Source organism: Prionailurus bengalensis, chromosome B1, assembly GCF_016509475.1.
Source record: "Prionailurus bengalensis isolate Pbe53 chromosome B1, Fcat_Pben_1.1_paternal_pri, whole genome shotgun sequence".
Taxonomy (NCBI): Eukaryota; Metazoa; Chordata; class Mammalia; order Carnivora; family Felidae; genus Prionailurus; species Prionailurus bengalensis.
In genome coordinates this window covers 63,077,609-63,103,334 of record NC_057344.1, presented here as the reverse complement: position 1 = coordinate 63,103,334, position 25,726 = coordinate 63,077,609, and the positions used below count along the sequence as shown (strand labels likewise).

Genomic DNA, 25,726 nt, shown 5'->3' with positions numbered 1-25,726 from the left:
TTACACAGTGAGAGAAACCATAAAAAAAAAAAAATGGCAACCTACTGAATGGGAGAAGATGTTGGCAAATACTGTATCCTATAAAGGGTTAATATGAAAAACATATAAAGAACTCATGGAACACCTGGGGGCTCAGTCAGTTAAATGTCTGACTTCTGACTGCAGCTCAGGTTATGATCTCGCAGTTTGTGAGTTCGAGCCCAGTGTCAGGTTCTGCATTGATGGTGCAGACCCTGCTTAGGATTCTCTCTCTTCCTCTCTCTCTGCCCCTCCCCTGCTTGCTTGCTCTCTCTCTCTTTTTCTCTCTCTGTCTCTCAAAATAAATAAATAAACAAAAAAAAATAACTCCTACAACTCTGTAACAAAAAAACCAAATAATCTGTTTTAAAAATGGACAGAGGACCTGAATAGGCAGTTTTCCAAAGAAGGCATACAGATAGCCAACGGACACATAAAAAGGTGCTTGTTCGACATCACTAATCATCAGGGAAATACAAATCAAAACCATGAAGAGATATCGTCTCACACTGGTCACAATGACTAGTATTAAAAAGAAAAGAAATGAAACGCAAATGTTGGCAAGGATGTGGAGAAAAGGTGTTTTGAGTGCACGCTGGTGGGAATGTAAATAGTTGCAGCCACTGTGGAAAACAGTAGGGAGGTTTCTGAAAAATTAAAGATAGAAATGTTATTTGATCCAGTAATTCCACTGCTGGATATTTACCTAAAGAAAACGAACCACCAATTTGAAAAGATATATGCAACCTTAGGTTTATTGTGGCAAAACAAAACTATATGCACCCCCCCCCCGATGTTTATTGCAGCACTATTTACAATAGCCAAGATATGGAAGCAGCCCAAGTATCTATTGATACATGAATGGATAAAGAACAAGTAGTATATGGATACAATGAATGTGACTCAGCCATGGAAAAGAATGAAATCTTGCCATTTGCAATAATATGGATGGACCTTTCTCAGACAGAGAAAAACAAAAACCATATGATTTCACTTAATATACAGAATCTAAAAAACACAAAATCCACACACATAAGTCTGGAAACAGTCTCTTGAATACAGAGAACAAACTGGTGGTTGCCAGAAGTAAAAAGATAGATGGATGGGTGAAATAGTTGAAGGGGATTAAGAGATACAAACTTGCAGTTACAAAATAAATAAGTCCTAGGGATGAAAAGTTCAAATTGGAAATATACTCAGTAATAGTGTAATAACTGCATGATGACAGATGGTAACTATACTTGGTGAGTACTGCATAATGTATAGAATTGTTGAATCACTGTGTTATACACCTGAAACTAATATTAATATTGTTAACTCTAATAATAAATTAAAAAGATAAAATAAACTTTTTCCAACAGAAAAAAATTGTGTGTCAGATTTTTGTAAATCCACATCATTTTATAATTATCCTAGAGCTGCTTATCATTTTTAAAGTGATTTTGTAAGGAATCTTTTGTAAAGTGAATAGTTATAGGGTTTATGTAAATCCAGATTTTGAAGTGTTTCTGAAAGGGAAGCCAACTAATCGTTTCTGTGGTATGTTGAAATACATTTGAGATAAGTCTTTATTTCACCTAAGGAAGCCTTTTAACAAAATTACTATTAGAATATGGTTAATTGTGAAGACCTAGAAAATACCTAGGTTTACCTTAGAACTTAGGGATTACAATACACTTAAGAGCTATATTATTAAATCCTTACTCTCTACTGTGCCACAATGCTAGGTGCTTAGTTCATTTAATCCTCACAGCAGTCTTATTACGTAAGGTATTATTATTCTCCTTTTATAGATGAGGAAACCAAGGCTTAGAGAAATGACATAACTTGCCCAAGGTTTTACAAGTTAGTACGTGACAGAGCTCTGATTTAACCTTGGTGTGTCTGACTCCAAAGTGCCACATTTCCTTGTGAGCTCATGTCTTATAAATGAGAGCTGGAGTTTCAGGAAAGGTTACTTTGTAGATTATTTATTCTTAAAGTTGTAAAGTCATTGATTATACTAATAGTTTTTTTTTTTGCCCCCTTTGGAGAAGTGGGAATATTTTATCATTGAAATCAAAGAAAGGTTTTTTTAGTATTTTAAGAATTACTAATTTTACTAGTTTTTGGAAAGGGGTTGAAAGTAAAAAATAGTGTGATTTCATCCCCAGATAAACTGCCATAGAATCCAGAGTTATCTATATTATAAATCAATTCTATTTTTTAAATGATGGTCATATATTCAAACTGGCATTTAAAATTTCTTTGTTTAAAGTTTTCAAGTAAAGCAGGTTTCCATCCTTCCTCCATTATGTTCTGGAACCCTCTAATGTTTTACATAATACATTCAAATGTGTTAGTATATAATGCCATATATTTTTCTGATTTATGTAATCAAAAGGTTTTACTGATTTAAATACTGGTAGTCTTATTACTGTGTAAGGAATACATGTTTAAAATACCAACATAAAACACAAGTGATTCAGCTGAGTATGTGATAAGGCAGCCTTTCTGCTCATGCTTCTGCTTTGTTATTCAAGTAGAGACCACTTCCCCAGGTGAGTTTGTTTGGGCTTTGTTAGTTCTTGCTTTGAAGAAGTAAGTTGTTCTTCTCATTCTTAGGTTAGATTTAGAAAAACCTCTTCTTTTTGAAAGCAGCTTGAAGCTGGATAATGGAATGTTGGTGTTAATGGATTTTATTTTTAACCTCCAAACAGAGCAGCATTTTGCAGATGTTGTCCTTAGTGAAGAATTTCTCAATCTTGGCATTGAACAAGTGTGCAGCTTAATCTCAAGTGACAAACTTACCATTTCTTCAGAAGAGAAGGTAAGGAAAAATTTTTTTCCTAGTATATAGTGATGTAATATTTTTCCTTTCTTTATTTCACTTTGCTTTGTAACTTTGTAATCCTATATGTGTAGTGATAGCCAGTGACCTTTGATCTGTAAGGTATTAAAAACTCAGTCAACTTGTTGATTATCTGTGCAAATTGGTGTGTTTCTTCACTCCATAGGAAGTTCCCTAAATTGCTAGACATTAGAGTTTTGTACTTGACCCCACAGCAAGAGCTTGAACACATTAAACTGAAATAAGCCCTTATGGGTGCTAGGTTTCTTCCCACAGCTAGATGTCTGTAAAAATTGTGATCTAAATGCAGTATTTCTCAGACCAGAGTAATTTCACCATCATGCGTGTTGGTGGAAGTTACCAGGGCTAATAAAGTTTAGCTTGTTCTAGACTGAACATTCGTGACCATTCTCTTTAGATTGATCTCCTACTACTTATACTCTGCCCGGCCCAGTGCTCCCCTCCTCCCTTCCAGAGCACTGTGCAACTGCTTTGTCTGGTTGTAGCCTCCCATTTCTCCACATTTTGAGCTACCTATGTCAGCCACCTGTACCTTTCCTATTGATGAAGAATCTTCTCTTAGTGACTTTTATTCTTTGGATAGGTGTTGTATCCTATGGGAATCAGGGCACAAAAGCTTGTGAACATACTGAGTTTGAAGGAAGTGAAACTTTCTTTCTTTCGATGCTTTACATTTAAAACGTTTTTTAAAGGGGTGCCTAGGGGCTCAGTCGGTTGAGCATCTGACTTCAGCTCAGGTCATGATCTCACAGATTGTGAGTTCAAGCGCTCCACTGGGCTCTGTGCTGACAGCTCAGAGCCTGGAGACTGCTTCTGATTCTGTGTCCCTCTCTTGCTCTGCCTCTCTACCGCTCATGCTCTGTCTCTCTCTCTCTCAAGAATAAATAAAACATTTAAAAAAAAAAAGATTTAAACTTTTTTTTAAGTTTATTTATTTTGAGAGAGAGAGCACATGCACATGAGCAGGGGAGGGGCAGAGAGAGGGAGAGAGAGAATTCCAAGCAGACTCCGCACTGTCAGTGTCTGATGCAGTGTCACTGTCTGATGCAGGATTCAAACTCTCGAACTGTGAGACCATGACCTGAGCCGAAATCAAGAGTCAGGTGCTTAACAAACTCAGCCACCCAGGCGCCCCCCTTGATGCTTTACATTTAAAGTTGTATGAAATTTAGCTTTATTCCTCAAGGATATTCATCCTGCCTGGGCACCAAAAGACGTATTTACTATACCATATGAAAAAACTTGCAGTAAATGGTTGTTAGATGTATAATCTTAGCACTTTAGAAATACAGGGGAGAGGAAAACATCACTATTCAGACACATACAGATGCATATTGAGTGCCTACTTTGTACCAGACACTGTCACGGAGTCCCAGATACGGCAATACTAACAAAATAGAACTCTTTACTCCACTGGAGGGACAACCAGCGGGGTAAATGGATGACTACAGAATGCTGTAGAGGGTACTTAGGAACATTACATAATTCCAGGGATGGGAACAAGATCAGCTTGTTCTCAAAGTTATGATCCAAGTTTTTAAAAATGTTTATGAGTTTTCCAGGGAAGTCGGGATGGGTGGGAATGGGAAGGGCATTCCAGGAAGAGGTACAATACATAAATGTAAAAAAGGCAGGAAAGAATAATTGTATTAGGTTGGTTCTTTGTGATTAGAGTTCGGAATATGTATGGCAGAATGCTGGGAGATAAGATGGGAAGATGACATAAAATATCTTCTCAGCCATATTAAAGAAACTTGATGTCATCCTTGTAACAAAAAGCCTTTACAGGGTTTTAAATGATAGGAGAATGCCATGGTAATACCTATATTATAGAAATGTCGTGAAGGTTGTTTTGATTTTCCACAGCTGCATAACGAGCCACTGCAAAGTGTAGTGACACAAAACAATAACCATTTTATTATGCTCACAATTCTGTGGGCAGAATTCATTCAGGGCATATAGGAACAGTCTGTAGTGTCTGGGGCTTCAGCTGGCTTGGCTTGAGTATCTGGAGATACCAGCATGATACCAAATTAGCCATATAGCTGGGGTTTTAGTCCGTCTGGTGGACATCCATCCAGAATATCCATGATGGCTTCTTCATTAACTTATCTGGCTCCTGGGCTGAAGTTTGCTTGGTATCTCCCTTTCCTCTGACCTCTTTCTCCCGCCCCTTCCCTACCCTCCTTCTCTGTGGCTAGCTTGGGTTCCTCATAGCATGGTGATTGATCTTAAGTAATCAGACTTATTTTTTTGTTAATGTTTATTTATTTTGAGAAAGAGAGAGAGAGAGCATTAGTGAACAGGGGAGGGACAGGGAGAGAGGGAGAGGAAGAATTCCAAGCAGACTCCATGCTGTCAGTGCAGAGTCTGACGTGGGGCTTGAACTCAAAGGACCATGAAATCAAGAGTTGGCTACTTAACTGACTGAGCCATCCAGGTGCCCCTCAAGTAATCAGACTTCTTACATGACATCTGGCTTCCCCTGAAATGAGCATTTCAAGAGACCATAATGAAAGAGAAAAGCTTCTTATGACCCAGCTTCAGAAGTCACACAGTGCTGCATCTGCAATATTTTTTTTTTTGTTGTTGTTGTTACACAGGGACAGCTTAGATTCCCTGTGGGAGGTTTACTGCATAAGATGTGGATACTGAGAGATGTGCTTTATTAGGGGACCAGTTTGGAGACCACCTGTCACAGTGGTGATATGCTGAATGAACAAAACCCCAGAAATGGGGTGAGGGACAGATAGGATGTTGAAGTCAAACCAGTGAGTAGTTGGATCTGATTCAGGATGGTAGAAACAGGTGAAGAGAAAGCAGAGCTGAGAAATAGTAGATAGAATTTACAGGATCCTCTATTTCTAGCAGCCAACACATAGAGGTACTTGGTAGGTGCTTGCTGACCAAATAAATTAAGGAGGCATGTTCATTATAATGTAGATTATTTTTAATTTCTCGCTCTTTTCCTGTATCAAAATAAATATTTTTTGTTCCTGGTAATCAACTTAACTATCATCATCAAGCATTTTCTACAACACTTTAAAAATTATTGATTATGTGTTCATTAGTCTGGAAGGAAATTATGTAGTCAATTATTGTCTTCATATTAGCTTATTAGCTTTCTCATAGTTATATGTTGTTAATTTGTAATGACCTTATTTCATTTTTTGAAAAAATTCAAATATTAGATTTTAATATATTCCATTGTGAGAAAAGAAAGTTCATCTATTTTGCAGACCCTCAGTTTAGAAGTGTATGGTCCACATCTATTTGTAAATCTAAAGAAACGCCAAAAATAGTTGTTTATAAGGGTATATGATTTTCATCCCACAACATCACTTTGCTTTAACATTTTGGGTGTTTTATTCCAAAGAGACTTGAAATTTATTTTTTTAATTTAGTTTTTAATTTACATCCAAATTAGTTAGCATATAGTGCAACAATGATTTCAGGAGTAGATTCCTTAATGCCCCTTACCCATTTAGCCCATCCTCCCCCTCCAACAACCTCTCCACAGTAACCCTTTGTTTGTTCTCTATATTTAAGAGTCTCTTATATTTTGTCCCCCTCCCTGTTTTTATATTATTTTTGCTTCCCTTCCCTTATGTTCATCTGTTTTGTATCTTAAATTCCTCATATGAATGAAGCCTTATGATGTTTGTCTTTCTGTGACTAATTTTGCTTAGCATAATACCCTCTAGTTCCATCCATGTAGTTACAAATGGCAAAATTTCATTCTTTTTGATTGCCGAGTAATACTCCATAGTATATATATACCACATCTTCTTTATCCATTCATCCATCGATGGACATTTGGGCTCTTTCCAAACTTTTGACTACTGTCGATAGCACTGCTATAAACATTGGGGTGCATGTGCCCCTTCAAAACAGCATACCTGTATCCCTTGGAAAAATACCTAGTAGTGCAATTGCTGGGTCATAGGGTAGTTCTATTTTTAATTTTTTGAGGAACCCCCATACTGTTTTCCAGAGTACCTATACCAGTTTGCATTCCCACCAGCAATGCAAAAGAGATCCTCTTTCTCAGCATCCTTGCCAACATCTGTCATTGCCTCAGTTGTTAAATATTTGCCATTCTGACAGGTGTGAGGTGGTGTCTCATTGTTTTGATTTGTATTTTCCTGATGAAGAGTGATGTTGAGCATTTCTTCATGTGTCAGTTGGCCATCTGGATGTCTTCTTTGGAGAAGTGTCTATTCATGTCTTTTACACATGTCTTCACTGGATTATTTGTTTTGTGGGTATTGAGTTTGATAAATTCTTTACAGAGTTTGGATGCTAACCCTTTATCTGATATGTCATTTGAAAATATCTTCTCCCATTCTGTTGGTTGGTTGCCTTTTAGTTTTGTTGATTGTTTCCTTTGCTGTGCAGAAGCTTTTTATTTTGACGAGGTTCCAATAGTTCATTTTTGCTTTTGTTTCCCTTGCCTCCGGAGACATGTTGAGTAAGAAGTTCCTGTGGCCAAGGTCAAAGAGATTTTGCCTGCTCTCTCCTTGAGGGTTTTGATGGCTTCCTATTTTATGTTTGGGTATTTCATCCATTTGGAGTTTATTTTTGTGTATGGTGGAAGAAAGTGGTCCAGGTTCATTCTTCTGCATGTCGCTGTCCAGTTTTCCCAGTACCATTTGCTGAAGAGACAGTCTTTATTCCATTGGATATTCTTTTCTGCTTTGTCAAAGATTAGTTGGCCATACCTTTGTGGGTCCATTTCTGGGTTTTCTATTCTGTTCCATTGATCTGAGTGTGTTTTTATGCCAGTACCCTACTGACTTGATGATTACAGCTTTGTGATACATCTTGAAGGGTTGTGATGCCTCCAGCTTTGGTTTTCTTTTTCAAGATTGCTTTGGCTATTCGGGGTCTTTTCTGGTTCCATTTAAATGTTAGGATTGTTTGTTCTAGCTCTGTGAAGAATGCTGATGTTATTTTGATAGGAATTGCAAGAGACTTGAGATTTAAATCAAGTAAATAGAACCAAATTCAATTTAGAAAAGTCATGAACAGTGAATTAGATCACGTATCATCTGATTATCACAGCTACCACTTAAGTTCAAGAAGATTAGATAATGTATTTGGTTAAGTGCTTAGTTAATACCAAATGAAAAATACTAGATACATAAAAGTACTAAAAGTACTTACAACATTAATAATAGAACTACCATATGATCCAACAATGCCACTTCTGGGTATATAGCCAAAGCAAATTAAAACAGAATCTTGAAGAGACATCTGCACTCGCATGTGCATTGATTTATTGCAGCATTATTCATAATAGCCAAGATTTGGAAACAGCCTATTGTCCCTCAGTGGATGAATGCATAAGGAAGTATCACACACACACACATATACAGGAATATTATTCAACCATGAGAAAAGAGGAAATACTGCCATTTGTGACAACATGTGTGGACCTTGAAGGTATTATGCTAATTGAAATAAGACAGAGAAAGACAAACACTGTATGGTATCATTTATATGTGGAATCTAAATAAACTGAACTCACAAAAACATAGTAGAGTGGTGGTAGATGGGGTTGAGGATGAGAGACATGGGGAGATGTTGGTCAAAGAGGTACAAACTTCTCATTATAAGATGAATAAGTTCTGGAGAATGTATAGTATGGTGATTATAGTTAATAAAACTGCATTATATACTTGAAAGTTGCTAAGACAATAGATCTTGAATGTTCACACCACAAAAAAAGGAGTAATTATGTGACATGATGGAGGGGTTAGCTAGAGCTTTGATGGCAATCATTTCACAATGTAGAAGTCTATCAATGAACACTTTAAACTTATACAATGTTATCTGTCAATTATATTTCAATCAAGCAGGGGAAAAAAGTACTTCTGTCAAATGAAAAAAAAAAGAAATAGATTGGATAACTTTTTAAGTACTGAGCCACCCAGGTGCCCCTGAGCCATGTATTAAACTTGAATGTCTTAGCAAGAATTGTATATAAAATGTAATTTCATCATACTTTATTCAGATGCCTTGGTACATAACTCATTACTTATTTTCTTTTCCCCACATTTTCTACAAGGTATTTGAAGCAGTAATAGCTTGGGTAAACCATGACAAGGATGTAAGGCAGGAATTTATGGCACGGCTGATGGAACATGTGCGGTTACCTTTGCTTCCTCGGGAATATTTAGTTCAGGTAAAAGCATATTCACAACACCTGAATACACATAGCACTTTGTCACTGGGCTGACAGCATGGAGATCTCTGTTACACGGTGATAACACCTGCAGAATGCAGACCACAGGGCGCAGGACAGAGAATGATAAAGGCACCTGCAGTCCTCGGCAGCTGCTCCTTTACTTAGACCACTCCCCATTCTTGGAAATTTACTTCTCCCCACTTCTGATGTGGGCAAACAGATACTAGAACTTATTGAGGCAGTATTTATGGTCATTTACACATAAATAAATGCACTTGTGGCTCTGTGTCCCTGCTCTGCATCTTCTGTGCTTTCCCTTTGATAGCTTCTTCTGATTGCCCTGCAGAAATGGAGTTTTGACATGCGACCCAAATACCATTGAATTCGACTTCATAGTATTATAGTGGCATGCATTGGGTTTCTGTCTTTGTTTCTAAGGTGAGGAAAACCAGCCTATTTGAAATAAGTAGAAATAAATGGATCTTTAGCAGTCTATGAACAACTTTGAATTTATTTTTTTATTATTAGTATCCTACTTGGAACATTTCAACATTTTTATAATTGGAGCCATCCAAGGAAACCTTCTTTATTAAGAGATTCAATCTGAGCATTTTAGGATTTCTTGAAGCCTCATTATTTATTGTGATCTGTATAATCATTGATACTCCACTATTAAGAAAATGAACAGAAAAACCTGTCCTGCATTTGAGGTCAGGAATAGCAGGTACAAGATTTAGTTCTGGTGTAGGCACATTGTTATAGAATATTTTGAGTACCTCTTCTGGATATTTTATTTGCCTTTTTGTGTTTGAAAAATTGTCTTTAGCTTATTAGTATTGCCTACTCTACCTGAAGAACTCATTGTCTAAATTCTTTTCTTACTCTTTGGCTTGATGTTTAAAGATAAGAAATAGGCAAATATAGTATGATCTAAAGGTTATTCTGTAGCCGATGTTGAGGTATATAATTTTGATTGTAGTTCTTCTCTTTGTTGCATACGTATGTTTTTTCTCTGCACACCAGATACTTGAGCATTTTTGGGCTTCATTTATTTTTCTCTTGGTGATATTTATAAACGTTCCTTTGTAAGGGAAAGACTGAACCAGAGAGGATAGTTACTGCTTTTTTCCCTCTTCTTTACTCTGTTGCTTTGTCTGTTTTATCATGAAATAGTTGTTCCCCTCATGGGGTGTGTCTTCTCTCTTCTTACAGAGGGTTGAAGAGGAGGCATTGGTCAAGAATAGCAGTGCCTGCAAAGATTACCTCATTGAAGCTATGAAGTATCATTTGCTGCCGACAGAGCAGCGTATATTAATGAAGAGTGTCCGGACCCGACTGAGGACACCCATGAACCTTCCCAAAGTAGGATCTATTGTTCACACTTATTATTTCATCTGAAAGGCCCATAGTGAGGCTGTTAATACTTTTACTCGTCTGAATTTTTATGTGCCTGGGAATTCACTGTAGTGTATATAACTCAACTTCCCTGTTGGGTTTGTCTGTAGAGGGTGGGGATTGTTTGGTTCATTTAATCTTCATGAACCGCATGATGTCACTGTTCTGGAACAGAAGGCAACTGATCTTTTTCCCTTCTGAGTCTCATTAGCTTCAGTTAGAGTAGAAAGGAAAATCAGAGTAGGTAAAAAGATTTCTCTGGAAGCTGTGTATATAGATAATAATTGAAAACCAAGTAGTTTCGCAGAATTACATATTAGAGTTAAAGCTGATGAATAGCCTGTTCAGTACATTTCCTTCCTATTCCCTGTTGTATACTCTTTGACGGTGCACTCACACTTCCTGTGTAGCCATCACTGCAAGGTTCACCATATGTCCTCCCTGATCTCCAGTGTTCATATTTCCCTTGTGTCAACGTTCATATTCTACCTTTATCTTTTTAGTTGAAGCCATGTATGTTTCACTGATTTAATTTTCCTTTCAGAAAAACTCCTCATTTCTGTCTCTGTTTGCAATTTCTTGTACTCATTTTTCATCTTCACAGTACTGGAAGACCAGCACTTTATGTGTCATTTTGTGTAGGGTCTAATCAGAATGATCCATAGTGTAATGCTTTTATTTATGTATTTTTTAGCTCTTGTATGCATTTGGGGCAATGATCGATTAAGAAATAAGAATCTGTTACCCATTGTTTTTTTTTTTTATATCATCTTTAGTTACCACTCTATCCTTTCCATTAAATTATGTCTTTTAAATTCTTTCACTTAATGTTTTTTAGTGTTTTTTTCAAGTTTTATTTTTGGAATCTACATTTTTAAATTTTTTTTTTTTTTCAACGTTTATACGTTTATTTATTTTTGGGACAGAGAGAGACAGAACATGAACGGGGGAGGGGCAGAGAGAGAGGGAGACACAGAATCGGAAACAGGCTCCAGGCTCTGAGCCATCAGCCCAGAGCCCGACGCGGGGCTCGAACTCACAGACCGCGAGATCGTGACCTGGCTGAAGTCGGACGCTTAACCGACTGCGCCACCCAGGCGCCCCTGGAATCTACATTTTTAATTGCTTCACATATTTATCGATACTGTTTTTCTGTTCTGCCCAGTGTTAACATCAGTTATCAATTTAGAACCAACTGTGTATTTTGCCAGTATGCTATTTACTCCTTTTTCTAGATAATTAGTAAACATTTTAATCTAGAATGAACCTCAGCACTCTCCCTGGTGATACCTTGCTAGAAATACCCACTCACTGACATAGTCCATTTGCAGAAAATTTCAGTCCATATGATTATGTTTATTATCTAAACAGAGATAATTTATCTCAGCCAAAAATAAGTAATTTGGCCTGTAATGTCCAGTGAGATTCGGGATCAAATAGACTCAAATTTGGCATGATTTTTTTTTTTTTTTTAACATCCCTCTGCGTGTTACTCATCATTTTGTCGTCTCCTAGAGGTTTGGATGCTTTTCTCAAAATATTCTAAATTTTTACTCAGAACTATTATCACTTAGAAGGTATTTACAAGGCATTCACTTCCTACCCTGTTTTGAGAATTGGTATTTGCCGTTTTTAAATTTTCTGATCTCTCCTCAGTTCTCCAAGATTTTTCAAAAATAATTGTAAGTGGCTCAGTAAGTACATTAGCTAGTTCCCTTAACATCTTAGTATGCATGCCATCTGGGTCTGCTGATTTTATAAATGTTTACATTTTCCAAATACCCTTTTACCTGCTTTTATAAATAGCCATCTTTATAAATCTTCATCACTTCATACTTGTCCATATTATTTGGTGTCAGTTTTTGTTCTTAAAAAAAAATTATAATAAGCGTTCATAGTCTTAGCCCATTTAAATTACTATTTTATGCTAGTTTTGTCAGCTTCCTTCTGGTTTGTTTTATCTTTAATACTTTTTTAAACATTTCATATTTGTATATCCCCTCTTCTGACATCTTTAGCATTGCTATCTTTATCCTGCAAAGACCTTTAGAGTGAAAACTAACTCTCTTCTAATTTCTGAAATAAACATGTCACTTTTGGAAACTTTCTAAAGAGTTCTTGGTAAAATCTTATCAGGTATTTTATTTTCTCTTTTATAGAGTTGTGATTATCTGTTCAGTTTATATTGTTTCTGGGCTTTTCTGGCTATGGCTTTGGAATGGCCCTTCCAATCTATTATACTTTTGGATTTCTCAATTCTTTAGCTTTTTTTTTTTTTTTTTTGTGGTTGGTATACCGTCCATGAAGGTTCTGTTTCATTCTGCTTTCTCAGGTGGCTAGGGAGGAGGGGCAGCAGACATGGCAAATGGTAGTGAACTCCACTGTTGCTTTGACCTTGCATTTGCATGATCCCTTCTCAAAATTTACTTATCTACATATATTTTTGAAAAAGTGCTTATGTTGGATGCTCTTTCAGCGTTTTCAAGTGGTTATATTCAAGATTAATTCTGAGTAGGTAAGAATGAAGCAAAGATTGATTTCTCATGCCTACATATTTCATAGTAATGATAAGTAAAATCAGACAAAATGCGGTAGTGGTTCTAAGGAAACTTTTGTAATGTTTGGGCAATATGTCTACCATGACAGTGACTTAGTACTTTTTATATTAGGCTCTGATATATACATACAAATTTGCATGAATGATTCTTTTTATATCTCAGACATTAGTTTTGCATCTCCAGTAAACAGTATTGGGATTTTGTAAGGTGCTCTTGCCTTTGGACATCATAGTGACAAACTATGTGTGTTTGCTACTATACTTTGTGGCTTCTTTTTCACTTTGGAATCTGTTTTTTTTAACAAATGCTATCATTAGTTCTGTGTATCTATTTTTCTGTATTTTACCCAGCATATGTGTTGAGATTTCCAACTGGAAAATTATGAAACTGGAGTTTTCAGGAGGCAATTTCTAACTAATACTTAATAGGTGAAGAAAAAAAATGAAGTTTAACCGATCTACATTTTAGGATGGTCACTTGAATTTTTTTAACTCCCTACCCCTTGCCTTCCTTAAATATGTCACATTTAATTTTTCCATACCAAAAGTGTTCCCAGTTTTCTATTTCTTTACAGTAGCATAATTAGTTTGGTGTTTCTCAAATGATATCAAATGTCTTTTACAAATAACTGGAGTGTTAGAGTCATGAGCACCTCTTTTGATGGTTAGTAGCATAGTGGTTATTAGTGCAGTCTCTTGATGTCATACAAATATCCTTGCTCTCTTGTGTTCCCATTGTACATTCTTTGTCCCTGTTCTCTCTGATTCCTGGAGTCCCAAATCCTCACCCCATCTTACTTGGGTGAGTACAGAACAGATAACACTAGCATTCTCTGTACTCAGTAGTACATTTTCTCTTCCATTCTTATTTTGATATGCAAAAGTGAACTACTGCATGGAAAACATGAGATTCAAAGTTTAAGAATCATGAAATCTAATAAACCCATATTGTTTCTCAAGGTTTTTTAAAAAAATATTCCCTTTGGAGATTTTTTTTCTTTTAATGCTTTTTAATGTGGCTGCTAGAAAATTTACAATGATATGCACATTATATATATCACATTTCTATTGAACAGTGGTAGAATAGCTAGAGGTTTGTAAATAATAATAATAATAATAATAAACTTTTTATTCTTTTTTTTACATTTTCTTAAATGTTTGATTTATTAAATAATTGCCAATAAACTTCATAAGTTAATCTTCCTTAAATATTTCAACTCTTATTATAAAAATAATGGAATCCCCTTAAATGATTTAGAATAGACTTAAAAAATTAGCCTGGTTACTTTTTTTGAACATGTCAAACACCTTAATAAGTAAGCAAAGCATAGAGAAGTACAATGTTTTCAAAATGTATAACTATACTTAGACTTAATCTTGTTCTAGAACATTAACAACATGTGCTTGATTTATTTCCTATATATATCTATATCTATCTATCTATAGATAGATAGATAGTAGGTATAATTTATTGTCAAATTGGTTTGCATACAACACCCAGTGCTCATCCCAACAGGTGCCCTTCTCAATGCCCATCACCCACTTTCCCCTCTCCCCCACCCCCCATCAACCCCTCAGTTCTCAATATTTAAGAGTCTCTTATGGTTTGCCTCCTTTCCTCTCTGTAACTTTTTTTTTACTCCCTTTCCCTCCCCTCTGGTCTTCTGTTAAGTTTCTCAGGATCCACATATGAGTGAAAACATATGGTATCTGTCTTTCTCTGCTTGACTTATTTCACTTAGCATAATACTCTCCAGTTCCATCCCCTTTGCTACAAATGGGCAGATTTCGTTCTTTCTCCTTGCCAAGTAGTATTCCATTGTATATATAAACCACATCTTCTTTACCCATTTGTCAGTTGATGGACATTTAGGCTCTTTCCATAATTTGGCTATTGTTGAAAGTGCTGCTATAAACATTGGGGTACAAGTGCCCCTATGCATCAGCACTCCTGTATCCCTTGGGTCAATTCCTGGCAGTGCTATTGCTGGGTCATAGGGTAGATCTATTTTTAATTTTCTGAGGAACCTCCACACTGTTTTCCAGAGCGGCTGCACCAGTTTGCATTCCCACCAACAGTGTAAGAGGGTTCCCGTTTCCCCACATCCTCTCCAGCATCTATAGTCTCCTGATTTGTTCATTTTAGCCACTCTGACCTGTGTGAGGTGGTATCTGAGTGTGGTTTTGCTTTGTATTTCCCTGATGAGGAGCGACGTTGAGCATCTTTTCATGTGTCTGTTGGCCGTCTGAATGTCTTCTTTAGAGAAGTGTCTATTCACGTCTTCTGCCCATTTCTTCACTGGATTATGTTTTTCAGGTGTGGAGATTTTTTTAGATTGATCTTTATCAGAGATGTTAACTAAGCCTCTTAACTATTGCCTAACTGCCAGACAGTGTTTAGAAGTTTAAATTCTGATTGATCTTATATAAACACCTGAATATGGTGTTGATCTTTCTGTCTATTCTACCTCTATGATTTTACAACCTTGCCTTCTTCCCTGTTCTTTCCTCTTCCGTAATATGTGGAGAGAATATCGTGGATTTTCTTTGTTAATTCTTCCTTTTATTTATTTACATCAACATTAGAAAAATGACACATCTGAAGAAAATCGTGTAATTGGTCTATGCTCAGTCTTCTTTTTAAAACCTTTAAAATTCCTTAAACTCTCCAGTTAATAAAATAGGATTCTTTTTGGAAACTTGGGATTTACTCTAAAGAATCCTGTTTTCTGTGCACCTGTCTTTCTGTAGTTCTAAGTACAGGTAGGTCATAGTCAAGGTTGCAAACCTCCCCTCTTTGTATGTATGAATCATTCCACTTTTCTGTTTGTTTTGATTTTTTTATTTCCTTTGAACATCTATTTTCTCCTATCATCATTTCAACTTTCCCCTAAGGTCCTTGCCATTCTTTAAATTTTTCCATATGTGACAACATTAACTTTTATGTTCTTCTGATTTGACAGCTGTGTTTCCATTGTTGCCAAAAAGTGCCCCTTTGTACTCAATAAAAGACAAACAGTGGCTGCAAAATTCCATCTGTCTCTCAAGGTTCCACTCCCTCCAGGAAGCTTTCATTAAATTATGGCAACATTCCATTTTCTGATCAGCATTAGTGACTAATGTCTATACTAATCGTATACCTTTTTGGTCATAAATAAATGTATATTGTTCTTGAATTACTTCATGGGTCTTGTCTCCTTAGTGAGATCTATAAGCTCTTGGGAGGTAGAGACTATGTCTTATATTTCTTATGTGTATAACACCTAGCTTAGTTCTGGACAAGTATAGATAGATGACAGGCAGTTAGTAAATAGTTGTTGGATTGAGTTGAAATGAAGAAATTTGTAGACCTTGTTTATTCTCAGCACTAGGTTATTGTACATTCATTCATTATGATTTCTAGCATCTCCATTATTTGTGTGGCATCTTTATTTGAGATACAGGAATGTGTGCTCTCTTGTGAACTCCCAATTCAATTATTCCCCCTTTTTCAATAGGTTTTTTCCCCCCACCTTCTTCCATGTTTCTTTTAATACCTTACCATCCTTTTCATCTCACCTACCCACTAACATAAATTTCACTTCTATCTGTACTCCTGGATTGTGGAGATCTAATCCCTGGTCGTTACAAAGCCAGGGTTTAGTTTATAGCAAGCCCTATGATGTACTGCAGCCTTGCCAGTGCTGACTGCCTGCTGTTTTTTGGCTTTAATTCTGCTTTTGCTTGAAGGATCAGAAACTTATTTTAGTTTCTGAAATCCTTATTTTTGACTAAATGTGCTAGATAATAGAATTGTAGTTCTAACATGTGCCCCCTTTGTTGATGTTTATTAAGTGTTGATTAGGTGGTTGTTTTTCCCCAGCTCACCCCACCATCTTCATCCTAACACTCTCCACATCAATGTCTTTGTAAGACATTTTAAATCCCCCCAAAATGCAATAGTTGTTTATTCAAATGCTTACATTTCTGCCCTCCAGCTGATGGTGGTAGTTGGGGGCCAAGCACCAAAGGCTATCCGAAGTGTGGAATGCTATGACTTTAAAGAAGAGCGATGGCACCAAGTAGCAGAATTGCCTTCCAGGCGATGTAGGGCAGGTAAGCATGATGCATTATGGTCATTTCTCTACTGTTGTATCATTGGGAGCTTCTCTCTGAGGTCCTGTTTTATTAATTAGAATAGAGAGAGAATCCCAAGCAGGCTCCATGCTGTCAGCACAGAGCCTGATGTGGGGCTCAAACCCACGAACTATGAGATCATGACCTGACCCGAAATCAAGAGTTGGAGGCTTAGCCAACTGAGTCAATCAGGTGCCCCAAAATAGACGTGTCTTTAATGTCCCAAGACATTATTGGGAACAGCCACTCAGTCTTCATCTTTACATACCTTTCTGATTCTCTAATATAAAGCAGCATAGCTTAGCAATTTGGTCGATATTTTCCTAGTTACCTTTGCTGAAGTGCTGAAAAATAATTTTTTAGAGTGGGACCCTTAGTTCTAAGAGACTCCTGACTTAGCCATAATCCACAGTAAGTTGCCTACTTCCAAGCATGCACTTTATAAACATTTGTTGAAATAGACCTTATTTAGCCAAAACTGCAGTCAGAATAGGCAGTTGTAAACTCTAAGGATTCTTCCTGGGACTCAAATTTGGATCCATAGTTCATAGCTTCCATAGCAAAATGGAAGGCAGTACTTGAGCAGTATTTCTTGGTGATTGTTACCTGTCAGCATAGAGTTACTTCATTCTTTAAGAGCTGTTTAGTATTTTTTTTGGGAGGGGTGGTCTGGATGTAGTGTAATTTTTGCGAATTTTTAATTGAACATTAAAAATTGTTTTTAAACTTACATTATAAACAATGCCAGAATGAATTCCTTATATATACATTATTATGTACACGTGCCAGTATATTTTAGTGGGGTGTAAAACTCTAGAACTGTAATGACTGATTCAAAGGGTATCCTAAGAGGAACTACCAATTATTACTACTAATAGTAAAATATGAAGGTGTCAATTTCCCTACATTCCTAACAACATCTTGTGATTAAATGTTTAGAGTTTTGCTAGTCTGGTAGGTGAAAAATGTTATCTTACTTTATACTTCTTTTATTATGAGGAAAGTTAAACATCTTTCTGAATTGTCAGTTTATGATTTTTGTCATTTCTTATTATATTATTTTATTGATTTGACAGATATATGGTAAGGAAAGTATCATTTTTGTCTGTCACATGTGTGAATATTTGTGTTAATCTTTGTTGATTTTACCTGTGTTATTTTTGCCATGTAAAATTTTTGCCATTTTTTTTTTGTTTATTTATTTTGAGAGAGAGAGTGTGTGTGTGTGAACAAGCAGGGGGATGGCAGAGAGAGAGGGAGAGCAAGAATCCCAAACAGCGCATGTTGGGAGCGCAGAGCCCAAGTGGGACTCAATCCCACGAATTGTGAGATCATGACCTGAGCAGAAATCAGGAGTTAGATGCTCAATTGATTGAGCCACCCAAGCTCCCCAAATTTTTGCCTTTTTATGAAGTCCTGTACATCAGAGTTTTGCCTTTGGACTTAAGGATTTATTTCTTGTGTAGAAAATCCTTACTGTAAAACTGTGTGTGTATGTACATACACATGTTTTTTATTTTTTTTAAGTTAAAAAAATTATTTACTTCTGTGTTGAAATAATTTTACACTTACAGAAGAGTTACAAAGATGCTACAAAGAGCTCTGATATATTTATTCCTTAATATTATTATCTTACACAACTGTGATACAATTATCAAAACTAAGAAATTAGTGTTGGTACATTACTGTTAACTAAACTACAGACTTCGTATTTTATGCGTTTTTTCATTAATGTCCTTATTCTGTTTCAGGATCCCACATTGTATTTAATTGTCATATTTTCTTAGTCTCCTCTGACCTCTGTGATAGTCCTCTGTAATAGTTCCATAGTCTTTCCATATTTTTCATGCCCTTGATTCTTTGGAAGAGTACTTGGTCAGGTATTCTGAAGAATATCTCTCAGTTTTGGGTGTGATGTTTTCTCATGATTAGATGGAGTATTTCTGGTGATGGTAACTTCAATCACTTGGTTAAGGTGGTACCTGTTAGGTTTCTTCCCTAAAACAAAATTATATTCTAAAATACGAATTTTTCTAGTACTTTCAGAGTTTTGTTTTTTATATTCATATCAAAAACATCTAGACTTTATTTTGATATAAGAAGTAAGATGTAGAGTTTGTTTTTTTAATGGTATCCGGTTGTCCAAAGACTTCTAATGGCTAACCTAGCTGTTTCTACTCATTTGAAGTGCTGCCCTTATCATATACTAAATTTCTACATTTACTTGGTTTTATTCTAAATATCGTGTTCTGTTGATTTGTCTTGCCAATTTATGCATCAAAACAGAGCAGTTGTTGTTATAATTACTGTGGTTTATAATTTAATATGTGATGGGACTGGTGATGGGACTCCTGTCTTCTTTCTTCAGATTTTAATTTTTTATTTATTAAAAATTTTTTAATGTTTTTATTTTTGAGAGAGAGAGAAACAGCATGAGCGGGGGAGGGGCAGAGGGAGAGGGAGACATAGAAATCGAAGCAGGCTCCAGGCTCTGAGCTGTCAGCACAGAGCCTGACGCAGTGCTCGAGCTCATAAAGCGTGAGATCATGACTTGAGCCGAAGTCAGACACTTAACTGAGCCACCCAAGTGCCCCTCTTTAGTAGATTTTTAACATTTTCTTCATATGCTTCTACATGTTTCTTGGCAAGTTTATTCATAGGTATTTTATCTTTATTATTACTGTTGGAGTCTTCTGTGATACTTATAACTGGTTTCTTAATATCTGATTCCTGATTCAGTTTCCTTTTCATTGCACCATAAGTTATTAGCCTGGGTCCATTCCAAAGTTTACTGTTCATGAGTAAATTTTACTTTCATTGTGTCCCCATGAAGGTACAGTGTGCTTCTCTACCCACTTTAGATTAGAGTTGATGCCCTTTAACTGTGGAATTATGGCCAAATTACTCAAACGTCTGGGTGCTTTGCTTCCCTATAACTGTGAAGAATATCAGTTCTTTTATTTATTTTTTTAAGTTTATTTATTTTGAGAGAGAGCGCACAAGCGAGTGCACAAGTGGGAGACAGAGAGAGGGAGGGAGGGAGGAAGGGAGGGAGGGAGGGATGGAGGAAGGGAGGGAGGGAGGGAGGGAGGGAGAGAAAGAGAGAGAGAGAGAGAGAGAGAGAGAGAGAGAGAGAGAGAGAGAAAATCCCAAGCAGGCTCTGCAGTCAGTGCAGAGCCTGACGTGGGGCTCTAACTCATGAATTCCAAGATCACAACCTGAGCCAAAGTCAGACACTTAACCAACTGAGCCACCCAGGTGCCCCAAGTATCAATTCTTTTAGTTCACCCACCTCTCCCCCAGAGTGTTTGGACTCATATATTGAGTCATTTATACCCTGCCACTTGGTAAGCATATTTTACTGTCTCCAAGAAACGATAGATTTTTGTTTTGTTTGTAGAGAAAAGAAAACATTGAAATGGACCAAATTTCCACAGTGAACATTCCCCAGTGCTCCTTATGAATTGGGATATAGGGCATTTTCACGGTGAAATATATTGCCTGCAGTGTTCACTGCTCACTGCCTCTCCCCCTACCCTCCCAGGAGATCTACCACATTTTCTGCTACTGAGGGCACTCAGGAATCCAGGGGTTACTGTCTAGCATTTGTTAGTCCCCTGCCTACTTAAATTGTCCACTGCCTACAGCTCTCCTCAAACTCTGAAGATTTACCAGAAACTAGCTTGAGTTTTCATTTCCTGATTGAAGCAGGGACTGGGAAGTCATTCCTTTCTCTGACAGGGAGCTGCCAACATGGGCAGCTTCATTTGAACAGTAGGAGTCTTCATGCCGTATGAAGGACTACACATCCCTAAATATTTTGGGAGCTGGGGATGAAGCAGCAGAGGGTAAGACAGTCGGGGGTAGTCATATATGCTTGCCTGACACCATCATAGGAAACACTGAGCTGGTCAACACAGAGCTGGTGATTCCTGTTCTCCCGGCTGGATTCAGAGAACGGTGAGGCACAATGCCTGCCTTCATCTGAGCAGTGACATAAACACTACAGAATTTAAAAATAAAACTTTGAACAATTTAAAGTGATGATAATACAGGTTCAGTAAGATTTATTAACCTCAAATGTGCTGTATAGAGTATTATTTGCTCTAGGGGTTCAGGAGCTAGAGGTAATTTCTTCAGGCTCAAGTGGTTCGAGGAAGGCCTCCTAGAGAATGTGGAACTTTCAGTAGGACTTTAAACTTGAAGAAAGCACAGTGGATGGTGAGAGGGGCTTCTCAGATCAGGAGAAGCACAGGAGAAAGCTTAGAAAAGTGAAAAGGTGGTTGAGATCCAGAGGCTAGCAATTTGGCTTCTCCATCCAGGGATTCCCTAACCTCTCTTTAGCCCAGGGTCAGCGAACTTCTTTGGGACCAGAGAGTGAGTATTTTAGGCTCTGGGGGTTATGTGGTTTTTGTCACAACTCATGTGCCACTATTGTGTGAAAGTAGTCATAGATACTACATTAATGAATGGGTGGGGCTGTGTAAGACTTATGAATTCAGAAATTTGAATTTCATGTAATTTTTTACGTGTCAACAAAATTTTCTTTTGGTGGTTTTTCAACCATTAAAAAAATGTAAGGGCACCTAGGTGGCTCAGTCGGTTAAGTGTCCGACTCTTGGTTTCATCTCAGGTCATGATCTCATGGTTGGTGAGTTCAAGTCCCTCATCAGGTTCTATGCTGACAGTGCAGAGCCTGCTTGGGATTCTCTGTCTCTGCCCCTCTCGTGTGTGTCTCTTTCTTTCAAAATAAATACATAAATTTTAAAAAATGTAAAACCCCTTCCCAGCTCATAGGTTCTACAAAAAATAATCAGCCTGCAGGCTGTAATTTACTGTCCCCTGATTTATCGCACTGTGATAAACCAGAAGTATATTGTGCAAATTAAGATACACATATAAAGTAGAAGATCCAAAATTGAAAGCCATGGGAGCTGTATACAAGTGGTTGGCAAACTTCTTGGCTCAGTATTTAAGTCTACAAATAAATATTTGAAAAAGTCAAGAGTCAGAATAATATGTCAGCCCATACCATTGGATTTTTTAATAATCTTAGAAAGGAGGAAAATTTATTGGTTAGATACTCTTGCTAACGAGTAGAATTCTATTCAGTCAGCATTCTCCTAAGAGTAGCTTATATTCTGACAACAGCTATAGACTTACTGGAATGCAGCCTTTAGATAGTATGGTAGTCTATCTATGGTATGAGTATGGTTACGTACTCATCGTTAACTGCTGGATTTCTCTTGCAGGGATGGTCTACATGGCTGGGCTCGTTTTTGCTGTTGGTGGCTTTAATGGCTCCTTAAGAGTCCGCACTGTAGATTCCTATGACCCCGTGAAAGATCAGTGGACCAGTGTTGCTAACATGCGAGACCGCAGAAGCACTTTGGGGGCTGCTGTATTAAATGGATTGTTATATGCTGTGGGAGGCTTTGATGGCAGTACAGGTAACTTCCTTTTCATCTTTTCTACATTGCATTAGAATTAACACAACAATCACATTTAGGGAACGAATTGGGGCAAAATTAGACATTGAGTGTTTTAACGGGTATTTATAAAGATAAGTTTAAAAACTCCCATCAAGAATTGTTTTAGGGGCACCTGTGTGGCTGAGGTGGTTAAGAGTCCAACTCTTAATTTTGGCTCAGGTCATGATCTCACAGTTCATGAGATCTGTGCTGATAGTGCACAGAGTCTGCTTGGAATTCTCTTTCTGCCCCTTCCCCTGCTTGCACTTGTTCTCTCTCTCTCTCTCAAAATAAATAAATGTTAAAAGAACTCTTTTAAATAGTGTAAGAATACTAAGTATATAAATTTTCTTCCTTATGGATCACTGTCAGTCCTCTTACTACATTTAAAAAGCTAGTAAGTGTGAGTAGCATGGTTAGGGGCCCTGGGGAAGAGAGGCTATGCCTATTTATTATGTAATTGACATGTTTACCTTCCACCATTTTCCTCTTTTAATTTTAGCCCAATTTAACATACCTAAAGTATTTTTCCCTAATAATATATATAAAAGAAAAATTACCTCACTTTTTTTTAGAGGAGGAAATGAAGAGCATTGTGCTTTATTATAGGTTTATCATCTGTGGAGGCATATAATATAAAGTCTAATGAGTGGTTTCACGTGGCTCCCATGAACACAAGGAGGAGCAGCGTGGGTGTCGGTGTTGTTGGAGGTGGGTGCTGACTGTTCTTTTAGGTGAACATTTCCAGGCACATATGGCTTCTGGATTGCTAGCAGTGATTCTTCTAGTAATCCAAACACCAGTTTTCTAAATGAGCAAGCAAATGATCATTTAAAAAAGGAAAGGAGTAGCCATCGTAAAATTTTATTTATTTTTTTAAATTAGTTTGTCTATACAAAGTAACCTATGTAAGGCCCTTGTTTCCCCCTCACCTCCTTCTCTCCCTCTGTCCTCTTCTTTGCCCCTTTCTCTCCCTCCCTCTTTCTCTCTCTCTCTCTCCCTCTCTCTCTCTCTGTGTATGTTTGTACCTTACATAAAACTGTTAACTGATCCTAATACAATTATTTGGGGAACAAATCAAATGACATAAGTGCAAAATTTTAATTCTAGAGAAAGGCTATTTCACATTTAAGAGGATGTATTGCCACAGTTATTTATTTATATTCTACTTTGTTTACCAACAGAGCTTAAGTAGGCTATAAGTATTATTTTTTGGTGTGATTTTTATTTTATTTGCTTGGGCAGATCTGTGGGTTCACTCCCTCCCTACTGTGGGTATAATTCTTTGCACTGAGTTTTTTTTTGAAAAGCTTTCTTGTGATATAATTCACATAACAAACAATTCAGCCATTTAAAGTGTTCAATTCAATGTACATCCATCACCAAAATTCATTTTAGAACATTTTTAACCCAAGAAGCAGTCCACTCCCCTTAACTGTCATCCCCATTCTCCCTAGACCTCGGCAGCCACTACTCTACTTTCTGTCTCTGGATAAATTTCCCATTTTTGGAAATGTCTTATTAATGAAGTCATACAGTATGTGTTCTTTTGTGACTGGCTTCTTTGATTTAGCATAAAGTTTTCAAGGTTCATGTATGCTATAACATTTACTAGTACCTCATTTCTTTTTATTGCCAAATAATATTCTATTGCTTATTGGTACTAATTCTTGATTTAACTGTTTTTTCCCAAGTTACTAAGATTACTATATTCTGTTTTCCAGGATGTTGTTCACTTACCAAATAATGTTATCCAAAGATGTAGTGAGTTTTATGTTCCTGTTTTATAGTCAGATTTATTGATGAAAATGTTAAATTAATACCATCACGTATAGATCTTCATAATGCAGTTTGGTAACTCTACTGTCACCATTAGGCAAGATCTTGATAATTTATAAAAATGAGTAACAAAAGGGAAACTGCCACTGTGGAGGAAAATACTTTATGACTTGAAAAAATGGCTTTTTATGAATTTGGCTTTCTTTGTGATTCCTTGTTTAGGTTTGCTCTACGCTGTAGGGGGGTATGATGGAGCGTCACGTCAGTGTCTTAGCACAGTCGAATGCTATAATGCTACCACAAATGAGTGGACCTATATAGCAGAAATGAGCACCAGACGGAGTGGAGCCGGTACGTAGGAAACTCGTTTAGCAATTGAAGTATGAAAATGATGGAAAAGAGTTAAACAAGTGAAATGATTCATTAGCATCTCTTTATACCATCAGAAAATATACATACTGATTTTAATGCCACTGTCAAATGTCTTTTGAATTATGCAGGTAGTGGTAGTAGGTGTACTTAAATATCACTGTAAAATTCGTAAGTGCTATATTAAAGGCTTCTTCTGTGTTTCATTTAATTATTTATATTGTTTGGCATTCCTTTTAGTTTTTGTTTTGAGTGCTTATTGAACTCAATAATCAAGTCTCTTCATATCCTTTTCTTACAAATTTTGTGCTTTAATACTGGTTTGCTTACACCATGAAAGTTGATTTCAAGAGATCACGTTAAAGGACTTGCCTCTCTGTGTTTCACGTACATATTATTTTTATTCTATTTGACATCCCTCTTTTAGAATAATAGTTCTTATTGGGATACTCATTTGTCAATTCTGTTCATTTCCATTTCTTAGATTGTATGCTTTAATATTGACTTACTTTTACAAGTCATTTGTAGAAACCCCAATATGTTCTAAATTTCTTGTCCCTTTTACTCTGCTCTAGTTTGGTTCTTTGTGTTTTATAGGTGTTGGTGTGTTAAACAATTTACTGTATGCTGTAGGGGGTCATGATGGTCCTTTAGTACGAAAAAGTGTTGAAGTGTATGATCCCACCACCAATACATGGAGGCAGGTTGCAGATATGAACATGTGCAGAAGAAATGCAGGTATCTGTCTAGCTTACAGTTATGAAATGTATATTGATTTGTATTCAGAGTTTTACTAGTATTGCTGTATATTTATTCTTTTAGTGATTTGGGTTTTCTAATAGATTGGTTCTTTAAAGACAGAAGCTTATGTAATAATTTTATATAGTGTATGCCTAGCTTAGTGGCTACTTTTTGGTGACTAAATGAGAGGAAGAGCCCTCTATATTTGATGCTTGAATTCATTCATTCTTAACCACAAA

General features: G+C 36.7%; 1 protein-coding gene across 4 annotated transcripts in view; it reads left to right on the top strand.

The window, feature by feature from the left end:
• KLHL2 (kelch like family member 2) overlaps positions 1-25,726 on the top strand; it is a 123,493-nt gene that overhangs the window by 92,750 nt on the left and 5,017 nt on the right. For 3 of the 4 annotated variants that reach the window (XM_043566062.1, XM_043566073.1, XM_043566093.1), the window contains 8 exons: positions 2,718-2,827; positions 8,940-9,056; positions 10,272-10,421; positions 16,989-17,106; positions 22,380-22,577; positions 23,208-23,309; positions 24,600-24,728; positions 25,344-25,484. In XM_043566062.1, the coding sequence (XP_043421997.1) occupies positions 2,718-2,827; positions 8,940-9,056; positions 10,272-10,421; positions 16,989-17,106; positions 22,380-22,577; positions 23,208-23,309; positions 24,600-24,728; positions 25,344-25,484 (1,065 nt within the window). The remainder of the gene's footprint in view (positions 1-2,717; positions 2,828-8,939; positions 9,057-10,271; positions 10,422-16,988; positions 17,107-22,379; positions 22,578-23,207; positions 23,310-24,599; positions 24,729-25,343; positions 25,485-25,726) is intronic. The other variant, XM_043566081.1, reaches the window with a different exon arrangement.